The sequence below is a fragment of the Plectropomus leopardus genome, chromosome 19 (assembly GCF_026936395.1).
Source record: "Plectropomus leopardus strain MGB_pleo_1.0 chromosome 19, ASM2693639v1, whole genome shotgun sequence".
Classification (NCBI taxonomy): Eukaryota; Metazoa; Chordata; class Actinopteri; order Perciformes; family Serranidae; genus Plectropomus; species Plectropomus leopardus.
In genome coordinates, this window is record NC_142194.1 from 9,652,203 (window position 1) to 9,668,757 (window position 16,555).

Consider the following 16,555-nt stretch of genomic DNA (forward strand, 5'->3'; position numbering starts at 1 on the left):
TGAAGAGAGAAATTGAGTTTAATGGGCAAGTAAGATTGAGTGGGTAATAATGCTGCGCTGGGACCTGTGTGTGTATGTGTGCATGTTCTTACCTTGAAGAGTAGAGGCAGGAGCTGCAGTTGCTGCTGAACAGGAGTGGTGAAAGTGCGCCCTGCGCTCGCCATCAACCATTTCAACACTGCAAACAGAACACACACAAACACACACACAGAGGAGATTTTGGGTTGCTGCCAAATCATAAAAACAACAGACTTGGAGCTGTGACCTTACTGCATTGCTGTGGTAGTAAAACACAATCTATCATGATTTAGTGTCTAATGATTTGGATAATTTCATAACCAGATATTTATCTGGATAATGGAGAATAGAGTAAAAACAGAAACTGAGAGAGCAGCAATGCACAAATTTTAGGGCAAGTAATAAGATCTAAATTTAGTCTTTGGTTACTAAGAAAAACTGGAGCAGGTGCTCATAAACATAAAATAGGAAATCTCAATGTAAAATAAAATATCTACTGAAAAAAAACCCCCAAAAAACTCAAATTTATTATTTTCTGTCCTTAAGAAATACACTGACTCCTCAACCTCAAGTAGAAAACTACTTTAAATATCCCCAAACTCAATCAAATCTAGTAAGATGCTATAATTATGACACCCTTTTTATATTTTATTTTTTCCACTAACTTATTTTTTTGAAAATTCTAGTCTAAACACTGATAAGAATAAATATATAGTGGGAAATATTTAATACTTTATTTTTTTATGAAAATGGTTACATTTAAATGTATTTTGGTACTTTTTTATTTCCAGCAAATTGTTTCCTCAATCGTAGCAAACAGTTTTGATTTTACAGTTCTGCTGCCGTTTTTAGAATAACAGGGATTTCTGATGCCATGTCTTATGGAGATGTTGCTATTTAATTTTTTAAATGTAATACTTTAAAGCTGTAAGCACCAACAATTAAAGTCCACCTCAATATTATTGGGAGAAGTCTTGACACATGTTTTAAAGTAGGGAGACAAGAACGCTGCGCTTGCAGTGACTTTCTAATGCCGTATAAGTGGTGTGAAATCAGAGCGCCAACAAGATGGTAAACTCCAGTTAATATTTGGCGCCAGTTAGCAGATAGATAGAAAGATGTAGATGCAGATATAGATATTTTTCCCACAGTCACTGTCTACACCCTGTACATCCACGACTCAGTTTACATGCTTGCAGTCACATTCTGACCCGTCTTGAGAAGTTTGACAGCCTGGGTGCGCTTGTCCGTCTCCTGGGTGTTCTCCTCGTGGACGTGGTTGTGGATCTCCAGCTCCGACGTGAGGGGCTTGAGCCGCTCCAGGACCCGAGCGACGAACTCTGCCACGTGGGGGGAGGAGGTGGGCCGAGTGTGGGGCAGGGCCACGTCGATCATGAAGATATAGGTCAGGACACTGGAGAGAGAGGCGGGGGAGAGAGGGAGGAGAGAGGGAAGACAAGGAAAGAGTCACATGATGGCAGCAGTTGAGACGGACATGGAGATAAATAAAGAGGCTTAGGATTGAATAGGCCAAACAGTGCGCACAAACTAATTAGATTAACCTATTTAACCGCGATTATGTAACCCAGAAGAGATAACATCAGTAATTTGGTACCTTCCAATGCGCTCTCTGACATTCTTATACACCTGGGTGAGTTTGGGCTCCAAGTAAGCCAGCAGCCTGTGCAGCAGTTCAGAAACTCTCCACTGCTGCTGGGCCAGACCTCCCTGAAGCACATACAGCAAACTGACAGAGATAAACAGAGAGGGGGATGGAGGGACAGGAGGGTCGTCGTGTTATTGCGGCACGTCAGCCCAGAATACGTCAGCTCAGGTTACTACTGCGGCCTGAAATAAGAAGCCTATATACAATACTGTAGATGACATACACACATACTCCGTGCATATAGTTATTCATGTACGCACACACACATACCTGGCGTCCCTGAATGAGCTGCCCTCTCCGCTCAGCGGGCTCTCCATCAGCAGCTCAAACAGCCAGTGGAGTTTCCTGGGGTCTCGACCCTCCTGTTGGACAGCAGCCAAAAAAAAAGGGATTATTTTTGGAAGTGCTGTTTCAAGTTGGCAACGTGTATACACCCACTGAGCTACTGCATGCACATTTCTACATTTTTACCTGCAATGCAAACAGAGAAAATGGTTAAAATCTGTAGGTGTTTTTTGTATCAAGGATGAGAGCTGTTACCATCTTATTTAGCATGATAGCATGCTAATATTTCTGAATTAAATGTCATTGGTTTATTTCGCTACCAAGGTAATGTTTTTCGGTTAGGTTTTTTGTTTTGTCTGCAGGATTATGGACAAGCAACTGGCATGATTATCATGAAATTCAGTGGAAGGATTTGGCATGGGCACAGCAAAAAAACAATCAAATTTTGAAGTGGATCCAAGTGGGGCGAATACACATATTTTTCACTTTCGTTACCATTGTATGAAAGGACATTTGGTCTTTGTGGTGGTTTGCGCTCTCGGAGTGCCCCTCTGGTTTTGCATGTCACACGACTTCTTCAACACCTCATCAGTATGCATGTGCTTTCAAAGTTTATATTGTAACCATGGTAACTACCACTTACTGAAACTAGAGGTATACCTACCAAGCTAGCTAACTTGAAACAACCATAAAATGTTCGGAAAAGACACCCATTGCGGCACAAAAACAGCACCATCCAGTTTCTCACAAATTCAGAATCTATGTGAGAATCAAATTTCACTTTTTAATTTTTGCTCAAAACTAGAAATCTCAGCCTCATGGCACGACGAAAAGTCTGGGATCATCAAAATCTTTAGGATTAATCATCTGGGAACTTTGAATATCTGTACCACATTTATTTGTATCAGTGCAGTAGCTTTTGAGATATTTCAGTCTGGAGCAAAGTGATAGCCAGGCCGACACGGAGACATGTTAGTGACAAGAACAAAAAAAAAATCGTAATGTAAACTCTTCCACACTGTGTTTTCAAAATCCAATTTCCAGCCGAATGTTTGTTCTATTGATTTTTTAAAATCCGATGTTTTATTCCCACATTTTTTATTTGAAAAACAAGAGAAACTCCCAATTTTCTTTACCAAGCACAAAGCTGTGTTGTGTGTGGTGTATTTGTATGCAAGTGAGCGACTCACACAGGCAGTAGCGATGCAGGTGCCCCAGTCTGTGTAGGTTTCCACTGTGATGTTGGTCAACGCCGTCCTGATCAAAGGGCACAAAAGCTGCCATAACCTGTCCACCTGAACACACACACACACACACACACACACACACACACAATAATGAAAGTTTTTATTAATATTGACTTTTCTTATCAAAAAGTAATGCAGTGTGTGTATTTGTTGCTCTGTGTGTGTGTAAGTGTGTGTGTGTGTGTGTGTGTGTGTGTGTGTGTGTGTGTGTGTGTGTGTGTCTTCAGCACCTTGCTGAAACTCCAGAGTTTGCTGCCTCTGATTAGTCCTGCAGTAATCTCACACACACAGCGCTGGGAGCTCTCATGGGGGTCGCTGGCAAGCTGCTCCAGGTGAGGCCATAGTAACGGCAGGAACACGTCTCCATAGTTACTAAACAGCCCCTGTCAATCAAACGTGAGCATGAAGGTTTGCTCAGTGTGGAGGAACCAAGCCATTTTTTTTTCTAACCAAAGAAAGACAGATTACAGTCATTCGTTTGACGCAAGTAAACTGTCAGCTGTCTTTCGGAGAACAATGGATCACAGCAGTTGATGACACAAATTCCAGTTCAATTCAGCCTTGGCTAGTGGCGGTATGCTGTGTCACTTCTTTGTAAAAGGTGTGCTCGATCGATTGAGGCTGATAGTTTAAATTGCACCTTGAAGAGACAGAAGCGCCGCGGATTGAAGTTGTCTTTTCCTTTCCGATCCTCCAGTGAGAGAAACTCTATAAGCTGGTCAATAAACTCAGGGTCTGAGAAATATTCAAAGATGATCTTCTCACCCTGAGTGACACAGAGACAAACACCAAATGTAATAACAGCGATATTGAGGCGTCAAAGGGAGATTTTGTGTGCAGCACAGTGTGAGCAGCACCTCACTCATCTCCTCATACGGCAGGTCATCTTTTGGCTTTTCAGAAGCTGCGTGGATCATCATTTCTCTGAAAGGAGCGGGAGACAAAGAGACGCCGCCGTGATTTATAGATAACAACAAACAGAATATGGATAGACACATACTGTCTTCAAATGAGCAGCGAGGATAAATGAATGATTAAAAAGTCAGTTAGTCAGCAAGCCAGCCGGCGCTCCACCTATATATCAATTCTTCTATCTAGGGCAGGCAGTAAGTCGTTCAGTGAGCCTTATCTAGGCCAGGCTGTGACAGGAAGTCAGTTCGACACCCTACTAGTCATCCAGCCATCCAGATCAGTCATCCAGCAGCTAGTTAGTCAGACATACAGTTAGCTGCAAAGCTAAGCATCAAATCAACCAGACAGTTAAGTCAATCAGCCATTTAGCTCCATCCAACAAAGCAGTTAATTCCTGTTTCTAAAACCACCACCTGAACAGTCTCTGTCTTTACCTCGGCCAGGAGTAGTAACCCCAGTGTGTTTTCTCCACAAACGTCTGAGAATCCCACTGTTCCTCACTCAGAGGCAGGTTGTTGCTGTCATACTGCAGCCAGCGATTCCCCTCGCGATCCCCCACACACACACCTTCTGGATCCTCTATACCACCTGAACACACATGCAAACACACGAAAAGTCATAAAACACACAAATAAGCATTTTCTAGATGAGATGACAATCAGTAGGAATTTTTTTTTTTTTTTATAATTTCTAGCAATTTATCCTTTAATAGAAAGCAAATGTAGATTTATATTCTGGTTATATTTCTTGCTCAGTGGGAAATGACAACACAATTAATGTGAACATCATTATGTAATATTTATTTAAATCAGTAGCTACAAATTGCAACTGATACTGCAGTTTTAGAGAAACTGGTCTTCGTCTTAGGATCATTTTTTGAAGGTCTTGGTCTCATTTTGGACTCAACCCAATTTTAGCTTGTTTTTTTTCACAGCCTCAGACAAAGCGGGCTCCAGGGATATTTTCAAGACTGGTCAAGATCACAACTGCAAGAACACTAGATTGCCTAAATTAGCGACTTATTGTTTGTTTCTATTTGTTTACTTATGGAAAACAAAGGAAAATTTCTGCACAAAATTCACATCTGCAATAGAGTGCTGCAGGCATTGCTTTTAGTTAGTTAGCATCACCCTTGTTACGTTGTCAAAAAGCTAATGGAAAATTCCCATTTAATATTGCATTACTGCAGAAAATAAGTTCTGTGGCGAACAATAGTTCATGTTACTTACATGTGTTGTTGAAGCAAGATAATCTTCACAAATGAACGCAACTTTTGTGATTCTTTGCACATAAATTAAATTGACAGAATTAATAACAATGGCACAATTTAACTTCGCCACAATAGCAAGGCTGTAAAACCATGTGCTGTGTGATGATGTTCTGTAGTCTCATTCAGCCACTTTTTAGCAAACCACCTTTTTTAAGGCACCTAGAAGATTGAAAATTCACAAGTGGAGTATTTGGTGACATATTGTATGTCATAGAACAAAACGTGCAAATCTCTTACTGAACTTATTTCCAGCATCTAACCAAAACACATTCAAAACAACTATTAACTGCAAAACAAGGGAACTGGGAGTGCGTGTGTGCAAACTCATTTCAGGGTCATAGGACTCATTCCTGCACCACCCTTTGTCTTTTGATTATTTTCTAAAGATATTTCTCATTGTACACTTGAACAAAAGAAATAAATTACAAGAAATCTTGTTTTGTTTTCTGAGGATGTTTTATGAGAATGTGGATCTCTCAGATAAATTTGGGGAATGTCTATGGTTTGCATGTTCCAGATTTTATTGCGAGTCATGCACCGTAGATTGGTGTGGTCTTGGTCTTTACTTTGTCTTCCCGCCTTCTCTAGATACACTCTGGTGTTGGTCAAGACATGGTTTTGGTTTACAAGTGATACTGCATCAGTGACAGGATTGAGACATGACCTGGCAAACACATTTACTGATTGTAATAGTTGTATACTGTATATGATTGATATGTGTATGTGTGCTTATACTCACTGATATCTGATGGCTTCACAGCCACTTTCTTTCTCGGCCGTTTTAGCTGTTTCAGGATGCCGGCCATTGCTGAGATTGCCACCTGAGAGAGAGAGAGACAGTTTATGCAATAAACATTTACGATACAATACGATACAATTCGATTGGATATAATAAGATACGAGCCACTCAAAACCAGATGGTACTAAACGTGCTGTCTGTACTGGCATTTGTCCGACTAACAATAGTGGGAAAGAATATGCAATGGTTAGTATCAGTTATACTATGGCACTGCTGCTTTTTTAACATATTGCAGCTACTTTTAATTGTACTGTGCTATTTTTTTTATCTACTTACATTTTTTACTCACACTCTTTACACAGGCCTCTTTGGGGCTATTTATTACTGTATACGAAACAAATAAAACTTCAACCTAAAACTCTGTGTCCCAAAACATAATGATCCACTTATTAAAAGCAGATTTTGAGAATGTAGTTACTCAGAAAGCCAGAATGCATACTAAAATCACTTGTTTAGTGAGTGTGCTGTCAACACACAATTGTCCCACAATGCAGTGCACAAAGGAAATGGAGGCTCTGTGCACAGATGGAATTTTTTTAAAAATAAAATCCAGGTGGTGATGACACCTCAAGAAAGATCTTGGAAAATGAAAAATAGGTCTTAAACCTTTAGAAAGACATTGTCCTCTCTTTTTTGAACTTTAATTGGAAATGACAATCTAAAGTCACTGTTTTTGGACTCCCAATAGTCATTTCCTGTTGTTGAAAATGGCAAAGTATGATGACTTCTTGTGTGCAGTCTGCCCCAAAAGACCATTATAAACATAAGAACATAGTACTTATGCAGGAATAGTCAACTTTTGTTGCCTGAGGGCCACTTTTGCAAACTAACAGGAGTCCAGAAGCCAGTTTCTAGAAATTGAGGATATTCAGGACTTAGCCTAGACCTCTGTTGATGGGTCTGAGGGATCTTTGTCTTGGTACTTTTTTAAATTTTTATTTTTATTTTTAAACTAGCTCTAATGTGATGCTCTTGTTTTGATTTTTTTAACTGATGCTATCTGGCACATTTTTTATACATTAAACTACAAATAAACTCTCCAGTGTGAATAAACTAACATGGCAGTAAACTGAGTATCTCTAACATACTCTTATGATAACTCTTATAATAACTTATTCAGTATGATAATATATACAGTTAGTATGCAGTAAGAAATTGTGACAGTACATCTGTGTTTAAGGCATTTAACTTCATATCTAAATAACTGCATAATCTTAATGTCTGGACAGAATTTAAATATTTCTGCATTGATGATTGGCATATCACATGTAGTTAATCCTCCCCAAACAGCCTTTTTAGTCACCACATCTTAATCGTTATAACCATACATGACCATAAGCTGTTCATCTTTTATCAACTCAAACTCAGACAGTTATACAGTACACACACACCTTGCGTATGCTGATGGAGTCATGTATGAGGCTCTGTGTGAAGAAGAGGACGGCGTCGGGGGGCAGTGGGTGATCATCTCTCAGCAGGAGACACAACAAGTCTGTGGCCATGTGCTCAAACTTCCAGGGCCTGAAACAAAAGCAGACACATATGCAAACAAGTCCTGTTGGTAATTACAAAAAAACAAGTAATTCTTTATTGTAATGTGTTATCTTTTCACAAAACGAGTCTGTGTTACATAATGCTGATACTGTCTTTAAAATATAGACATTTACACAGCAAGTGCATATACATCTACCATATAGGTGGAGAGAAAACCTACAGGTTACTGTCTTCAAGGCAATCCAAGAGATCATTGACGAGCTTCTCATATTTCCTGTGCAAAAGAAAAAAAAAAGTGTTGGGCAGTAATATTTCTCCTTTGACTACGACAGTACGAATGACAATGATAGTAAGAATAATATAATACATGATAAAATGGTGCTTTAACACTTTTCATTTTTAAAATTGATTATATTGCTACCTTGCAGCAACCACGTTTCTGATTCGCTGACGTTGAAGCCCCTCTTTCAGCTCCTCTACTGACGGTGCCTCGAAACATGGCGCAGGATTTTTAGACTGTGCGATATTATTGGCTATCTCTGCACAAGATTCAGACACCTAGAATTGGAAGTGAACAAAAGGGAGCGATTTTTAAAGAAATCAGATGAGGATAGTGTTGTATTGGCTTTTAATGGTAGTGTTGCTCACAGTAAAATAGATCCCTATGGTGTCGTGCTGGCGAAGGATCCGGTCAGAGACGTCGTCGAGCAGTCCACCGATAGACGGTTTCTCCAGGGTCATGGAGGGCGACAGGCCACAGCGAACCAGAGCGGGCCACACATCCCCAACACAGTCCCAGTCCCTCGCACTGGCCTGACAAAGACCGCTGTGCAGAGACAGCAGACAGTACAGAGCGCCCTGAAACACACACAAAGTAAAGACACACAACAGATTATATCGTGTATGGCTTTTTAAACATCTTCATCACAAATTATCAGTCTGCGTCAGAGAAATATGGCCTTTTGTCTGAATTTCAAGGACACATCTTGAGTATCTCTGAAGCTCCAATAATATGCACGTCAGATTTTCATTGAGGCATTTAGAAACCAGACTTAAACTTCATTCTTCCTGAAATACAGGAACAATGCTGCTCTATGCTCCTATGCTGACTTTTTGCCTTGTGCCTCATGTTTTGCATCGTCTATTGCCCTGATAAGAACTTCCATTTATATTGCCCATTTCAAAAATATTAGTTCATTAAGTCCTTCACAGATAAAACAAGAACTTACTTGCAAAATCATATAAAATACACATGATAAATATGAATTTTACAAGCACAGATATATTCTTTGGAAAGGCAAAATTAAATGGATGGAAATTAATAATTAAATTAATTTAAAGCAAATTTGTGGAAATAAGTCATTAGTAAAGTATTAATAGAGGACACTTATGTTCTGTTGTTGTACAAATAATTGTTTTGTCATTACTTTAATGAAAGATTCTTAAGCTTTTGAAATGTAGCATTTTAGTAGCTTAGTAGCTAGAAAATGTATTATTTTTGTTCACTAAGTCAGCAGTCTGTCATAGGAAAAAGAAACATGACTTTGTAACAGTGTGTAAATTGTTATTAATAGTAATTACAGCCTACATAACTGATTTGATCAGAATATTTTCACGGATTCAGAGGGTGAGAAAAAAGATTGATCTACTAATTAATGCAGACAAATTGATAATTTAATGAAAGAGTCCCTTTCATTTGAATTTAGAGTCTTCTATATTCAGGTGACAGCAGCATACCTCTGTTATTTTATTAATTAATCATGTCATTTTGGTAGTGGTCCAAAATACTGATTGCACTCAGTGCAGCATTTTTCAATAATATGGTGTCACCAAGTCAGTTCTCCTCAGCATTCTGCCTATAAATCTTGAATCAAATTGAGTCTCATAGCATACAGACTGCTCTCGTTTTAGCTTGTTTACATCATCTGTTGCTATAACAGTAAATCATTGGGACAAACAGGGTAGGATTTGGGACAACTGCATGTAATGTCCAAATTTTTCAGGACGTTACAAGGTTATTGTTTGATAAATCAGACACTGATGGGGTACTTGGGGTACATTATTGAAGAAAGTTTGAGAACCGCTGCCCTGTGCTATCACCCTCTATCTCCAGTTTAGCTCCTGGGATAGTCAACAAAAACTAGTCAGCAGATTTCAGGCTAAGATCAGGAGTGCAAGGAGAAAAAAGGCAACAGTGCAGGGTGGGGCAAGGCCTACCTGCCTTAAAAACAAGCAGTAAAACTTCAAAATCAATGTTGATACACAGGTATCAGACAGTTTCAGCACCATGGACAGTGACCACTGTGAGTAATTTCAGAGAGATGATGAGTTTGTCATCGTGTGTGTGTGTGTGTGTGTGTGTGTGTGTGTGTGTGTGTGTGTGTGTGTGTGTGTGTGTGTTACCTTAAACTGCTGTTGTGTGCCAGTGGTGTGTTGTGGTGACAGCAGTTGTGTGATTCGGGGAATCAAATCTCTGTAGGAGAAGCTGAAGGTTCCCAGTGCGGTTGTCAGCACATGCTGGGCCCGGCTACGTACCTGCAAAGCCACAAACAAACACACCGATGTACATGCATACATCCTGAATTAATTACTATTTCACCAGAGATATTTATGTAAATATCATGAGCAAATTGAATTTTTCTTGTTAATTTTACCTGGCTGTAAGTGCTGGTAGACAGCAGCAGCAGATCACATAGCAGCTCCTGGTGAACAACTTTATATTCACTGCCCTCCACCACCAGCTTCCTCATCTACTCACACAGAAATACATCAAATATTATTTAACTAGAAGTACTGCCTTGCTGTTGCATGTTTGCACCAGTCAAGTTGCACTTTGTTTCAATTGATGTCTGAGAAAATGTGATTGACACATCATCAGGTCAGAGTGTCATTATCTGATAAAATGTTTTCCTTTCCTGAGTTGTGATGTTGATTAATGGCCAGAAAAAGTCTTTTTGCAGAACATTATGATGTCCCAATGAAATTGACCTTTGACCTTTTGCATACAAAATGTCATCACCTTACATCATTTTATTCAATTAGAAATTTTTAAAAATATTTGGTCATAATTAGCGTATTAACTCTTGAGTTATGGCCAAAATCGTGTTTTTGTGAGTGCACAGTGTAAATTACAAAATTCTAATCAGTTCATTCTTCCAAGAGTCCAAGTGGACGTTTGTGACGAAATTGAGGGAAATCCCAATAAGTTTACTCTGAATCCAGGTGGACATTTGTGCCAAATAAAAAAAAATTTAAAAAAAAACCAACCAAAACCTCAAGGTGTTCTTGAGAAATCGCATTAACGAGAATGAACTTGACCTTGAAATTTGCCTTATGACAACAAAAATTGAATTAGTTTATTTCTGAGATCAAGTAGACATTTGTGCCAAAATGTTAAAGCATTTTCTCATGGCATGCTTGAGAAATCGTGCTCACAACAATGGGATGGACAACTAAAAAATATAATGCCTGTGACCATGGCTGTCGGTTGCGCTAATGCATACAAAAAACTGACTGAAAAAGATATTTTATTCCACATGGATGTGGTGACATCTTTGACTCTACATGAAGTGTGCGTGTTGTTAAACTAACCTCATGCTGGAGCAGAACCCGGTCGATGAGCAGTGCCCTAATGTGCTGTTTTTTCCCGTGAAGCTGCAAAGAGGGCGAGGCGACACACTTAAATCACCCTTACTCATTGAAACTGACAACAATCAGCGGCCTTGTTGCCCTTTTCCGACTCACCCTGTTTTCCATGGACTTCTTGACGAGAGTGAAGCTTTTCCAACGTGAGTCAAACTCCTTTTTGTGAGTGCCTCGGAAAAACATGAGGTCACTGATGATCTGTGGGCAGACAGACAGAAGAAGGGCGCCGTGAGACCTTTACGGGCCCACCGCAGGACTGAACAATAACATTTCACACTCGAATAACAGAAAAATCACCTTAATGATGACGAAGAGTGACTTTGTGTCATCCTCCGAGTGCTCCAAGATGTGATCTGGATAAAAGTGGATGTAGATTAGATATAGATTAATTGTGCATCACTCTGAACAAAGTGAGGAGTTTAGAGCTGGAGTGTAGGCGTTAGAGTCTTCACTCACGTAGAAGAAGTCTCATGGTTTGGCAGATGGACTCTCTGTAGTTCTCCCGTGAATCATCTGGAGGGGAGGAGACACACAGGCGTCCCGTATGGGCACAGAATGCAGGATGAGCAGCCTTATCACCCGCTGAAACTGTTCAGAGAGCGACTGCTTGTGCATGTGTGTTGTGCTGCTTGTGTTTCCTTACCATAGTCGACACCGATGTGCAGCTCCATCTCCCCAAGATTTACCATAGAGGGCACACTGAGGAGAAACAAAATGTAAAGGGGGAAACGTGACGAGCCTGCAGGAAATCGTGTGTTTTTGTATTTGTGTGTTAGTTGCAGGACTCACAGGTCAGATACGTGTGGTCCATTCAGAGGGGGCAGCATGCTTCCAGCTCCAAGCAGGCAGTGCTGCACAATAGCAAGACTCTGCAACAGCTCCTCCCTGTGAATCACACCACACGTTACAGTGCTTTCACAGCAGTGTATTAGCTGTGGTTTTATTTGGCATGTCAACACAGCAGCTAAATTCAACTTTTCATCACTCTGTGCTTTTGATTAGGCTTCATCAAGAGCGTGAAGACAGATATCAAAAACAGATGTTCTTCAGGTTTCAGTTCTTGGACACAGACGAATCTCAATTATCAGCGATGAAAGATTTCTTTGTTTTGTTTGTGTCTGATTACGTCTAAAAATGGAAAACCGAGGAAGAACGACAGCACACCTGCTCATTGGCTGATCTCCAGAGACGTGGCCCTTGATTCGCTGCAGCTCGGGACTCAGGAGGCGGGACAACAGCTGGAAAACAAAGTTCCCCTCCTCCTGATCAGGCACGTGCCAACACACACCCAAATCTGCCACATCTCCAGCTCTGCCCCAGTCCTGGAGATGCAGAGAGAAAAAGGTTTCCTCAGAAAGTTGTAAAGAAAAAGAGAGTTTCCACTGAAACAGCTGGCAAGCAAACCAGCACAACCAGTCCGCCTCAAAACCACATATTTGTGTCATCTACCGGTATTTGAAACACATGTAAAGGAAACTAAGCAATGGGCAAAAGAAAACAAATTCTGCATCAAAGTGATCTACTATCAGATGACATGTGAGCAGATGAACCCAACTCATACCCCAAAATGAAAAATCAACAACAAAACAAACCAGCATCAGTGACCGTGACCTGCAGATGAAAAGAGGTCAGTGTTTGAAAGCAGCAGAAAAACGTAGCTGTAATTACCACCACCTTGGCATCAAAACAGAAACCCACTTCCCCTGCACTCATGTACAAAAACATGACAAAATATCATTGAAAAAGCTCTTCTCGGAAATACTGCAGGGCAAGTGGCTCGTTTTTGTCTCCTGCTGCCAAAAAACAGCAAAAACAGACATGAGAGGAATCATCTTTGAACTCGCATTTAGCAGCCCTAAAGCGAGATCATGCACGTTTCAAAAAGATGAATTTAGCACTATGTTCCATAAAAAAATAAAACGTTCAACTCATGAATAGAAAAATGCACCTTGTCACCATTAATTAAACTCTGGGGTTTTGCTGCTACGGCCTCATCTGGTACTGTGTGACCAGTAGCTAACAGTGGCTAGAGTTAGCTAATGTTAGCAAACAGTATAACTGACATTACAGACTGACTTTGCAGTGACTTTTTTCTACAATTTTTACTCGATGTTTTAGCATTCATCATGATCCTTTCCACTGAGTTTAGCAGGCTGGATAAAGAATGGGGGGTGTCATTTTCCTGGCTGCCCCCTGATGGGCCTTTTATTTTTCCTTTGCTTTGACATGCACTTTGACCCAGCACAGGAAGTCAGATATTTTTAGTTTCAGTATGCAGCCACATTTCTGCTGAATGGTCTCTATAACCATTTGCTGCAGTTCTTCCTTTGTTTATGCCTTTGAAAGCATCTGAAAGCACAGACTAGAATAATCTTATTTTGCGTTTATTATATTTCAGTGTATTTCTGTACATTAGAAAATTGTTGTAATCTGTAAGATATCCATTTTTTGATAATATGCGTTCTTTTTTTACTTTTGAATCATAGAGTCAGAGAAGCTTTGAAGTTGTTAATATATTCTAGGTTGAGCATGTGCGTTTCCAGTAGCTGCAAAACTTTACACTGTGTTTGTGCTGTAATACCTATTCTGAACTTTTTAAATCTTGCCCCTGACAAAAAGCATATTATAATTTAACAAAAATTTAAAAAATACTAAAACTAATAAAACCTACACTATAAATAAACATTTTTAAAAGATAAAAGGTAACCTGAAACAAGCAAAACTTACCCGAAAATTACAGACTAAACAAAAATAGAAAAACGAATGAAAACAACAAAACTATTATAACTCTGCAGCGGTGCAGCCATTTAATTTCAATTTAATAAATGCTCTCCGATTCTCATCCTGGAAATAGAAATTGCCTTGCAATTACCGAACCTGTAACGTCCCATTTAATTAAACCGCGAGAAGAGCAGTTTTAAAGGTTACAGGCTATTTGTGGCATTTTGTGTTTCCAAAAAAACTCATTGTTTCCTGTCCTGGACTTGATACTGTAATAGCTGCGATAAGAGCCAATTTGCACTGGAGGATGTAAGCAAATGAGCCACAGTTGAATCTCTGCGGTTACAGTCGAGGGACTACATTAAAATTTAGTAAGATTAAATAATGGTGGTCATTGTTGTGCCTCTTAAAGTAATCTTCCTGTGTGCCGTAAAATGTGGCAGGCGTTTACGTGTGTGTGTTTACCCGGATAGGGAGGTCAGTATCGAAGCCTCCAGAGGTGCTGCGGTACTCGGTGGGATAGATGAGGGACATTGACCGGAGTGTGTGCTCCAGGAGGCTGCAGGCGAGTGTGTACGCACGTTTACAGCGCAGACGCACACACACGCACAGGATCCGCTCCAGGTCCCCCTGGTATTTTAACAGCTGTGCACCATCCACACGGGTTACCTAAAAACAACACACACAGGAGCACACACACACACAAACACAGGCATTTCAGTTGGGAGTTGTGTCTTAAATATTGAGGTTCCCCTGTAAATCACAGCATCTGGCTTGCTCCCACTCGCATTAAGCTCCCAGGGGTAATAAAACAAAACAGAAAGGGTATCAATATGTTCTGGTTAACGACAAAGCTCTTTGATATTTATGGCCGAGCAGGGCGCACACTGCAAGAAATGTCATTATTCATCATTTTTTTCTCATGCAATGTTACAATCATATTCTTATTTTTCAAAAGAAGTGAAAACGTCTCTTTGCTCCACTCATTTTAAGTGTTTCATTTCACTGAAGTTCTTTAGAAACACTTGAATCAAAGGAGAATAGACAAATCACTTCAGCACTAGTGAAGTAATGACACCTGACTCCAAAATATTCTTAAAACAAATTGATCTGTAATGGCATCAAGTAGATGTGTCGATCCCACTGAAAGGCTTTTCAATCATTTTTACATTAAATAACATTTTTAGATGCACACTGGATAAAATAAATGATCAGGATACATATTTTTTTGAGTGCTGAAGCCCTTGGGAGGTGATAGATCCTCGTCTCACCTCAGAGAGCAGCTGGAGATTCCACAACAGCTCCTTATCCAGCTCGTCTTCACTCTGCAGCTCCTCGTCTACACACACACACACACACACACACACACACATAAATAAGATGAATAATGTACTGTATTGCTCCCCTGACAGACTGAGCTCCTTTTGCTGAATTTCGGGATCATTTCAGGTTTTAGTCACGCTTGCTATTTGGCTCTGTGGGCGGCTTTCGTTCAGTGACCACTTTGGTCCAGACTGAAATATCTCAACAACTACTGGATGGATTTCAGTGAAATTTGTCACAGACATTCATGTTCCCCTCAGAATGAATTGTAATAACTTTGGTGATTTCTTGACTTTTCATATAGAGCCACCAATTCATGATCAAAACCTGCGAAATAACATTCCCGTCAGCCCCAGTTGTACTTGTCTTTAGCACTTACTAGCCAATGTTAGCATGCTAACTTCAACATCACCATGTTAGCATCCTTACTGTGAGCATATGAGCTTTCAGAAATCAGCATTCAGCTCCAAACACAGCTGATCCGAGGTAACGTCATTGATATTGAGTTGATAGCATGAGTCAGCACAATATAAAAAAAACTCTGGCATGATTGCTCTTATAGTGTTGTGATCAATCATGGATAATTCCACCAGTTTGGCTGTTTTAATTAAAATATTTTTTTTATAATTTATTTTTAAAATAAAATAAATGACTCTTGAGAAATACAATATAAAGCTACATAAATTAAATTTTGTGCTGGCTGAGTCACCTTGTAATGGAAAAAGTGCCAAAAACCCAGAAATGAGTTAGCAATTCAGCACTCCCAGTTTCCTTGTCTCAAGGTCAACTGGTTTTTTGAATGGGTTTTTGGTTGGTAGCCTCAAATAATGTCTGTGGTTAACACAAGCCGAAGATACTTTTTTTGCGCTAGGAAATAAAATGCGTCAGTAAATCCTCCACCTGGAAATATGAAGTCTTTATGTGTCCTAAACCAGGTGTTTTGCTAACAGGAGGCTAAATAAGACTACAGAATGACATTTTGCCAAAAACAGCTTTAAAGCCTTGTTGTGGAGGTGATGTTAAGACATGCAACCGCAGTGCAGCATGTTTTATAGCATAATATTAGCTATCAGTTCTGGAAATTTCATTTAGGCTTTAAAAATCATGAAATTGGTGTTCATTTGTGAAAATGATCTTTCAGAGTAAAAAGTCATATACGTTTGTTTGCCACAGAA

The 16,555-nt window shown here is 39.8% G+C and overlaps 1 protein-coding gene across 1 annotated transcript in view; it reads right to left on the reverse strand.

The window, feature by feature from the left end:
- Positions 1-16,555, reverse strand: part of psme4b (proteasome activator subunit 4b) — a 47,641-nt gene that overhangs the window by 10,000 nt on the left and 21,086 nt on the right. The window contains exons 18-42 of the mRNA XM_042508344.2: positions 15,329-15,396; positions 14,523-14,726; positions 12,501-12,658; positions 12,126-12,221; positions 11,980-12,035; positions 11,793-11,849; positions 11,634-11,689; positions 11,436-11,534; positions 11,283-11,345; positions 10,346-10,441; positions 10,095-10,226; positions 8,340-8,549; positions 8,113-8,249; positions 7,912-7,965; positions 7,589-7,718; positions 6,138-6,219; positions 4,563-4,716; positions 4,074-4,140; positions 3,857-3,982; positions 3,447-3,599; positions 3,160-3,264; positions 1,955-2,046; positions 1,634-1,765; positions 1,230-1,432; positions 93-178 (exon numbers count right to left, since the gene is read on the reverse strand). Of these exons, the coding sequence (XP_042364278.1) occupies positions 93-178; positions 1,230-1,432; positions 1,634-1,765; positions 1,955-2,046; positions 3,160-3,264; positions 3,447-3,599; positions 3,857-3,982; positions 4,074-4,140; positions 4,563-4,716; positions 6,138-6,219; positions 7,589-7,718; positions 7,912-7,965; positions 8,113-8,249; positions 8,340-8,549; positions 10,095-10,226; positions 10,346-10,441; positions 11,283-11,345; positions 11,436-11,534; positions 11,634-11,689; positions 11,793-11,849; positions 11,980-12,035; positions 12,126-12,221; positions 12,501-12,658; positions 14,523-14,726; positions 15,329-15,396 (2,816 nt within the window). The remainder of the gene's footprint in view (positions 1-92; positions 179-1,229; positions 1,433-1,633; positions 1,766-1,954; positions 2,047-3,159; positions 3,265-3,446; positions 3,600-3,856; positions 3,983-4,073; positions 4,141-4,562; positions 4,717-6,137; positions 6,220-7,588; positions 7,719-7,911; positions 7,966-8,112; positions 8,250-8,339; positions 8,550-10,094; positions 10,227-10,345; positions 10,442-11,282; positions 11,346-11,435; positions 11,535-11,633; positions 11,690-11,792; positions 11,850-11,979; positions 12,036-12,125; positions 12,222-12,500; positions 12,659-14,522; positions 14,727-15,328; positions 15,397-16,555) is intronic.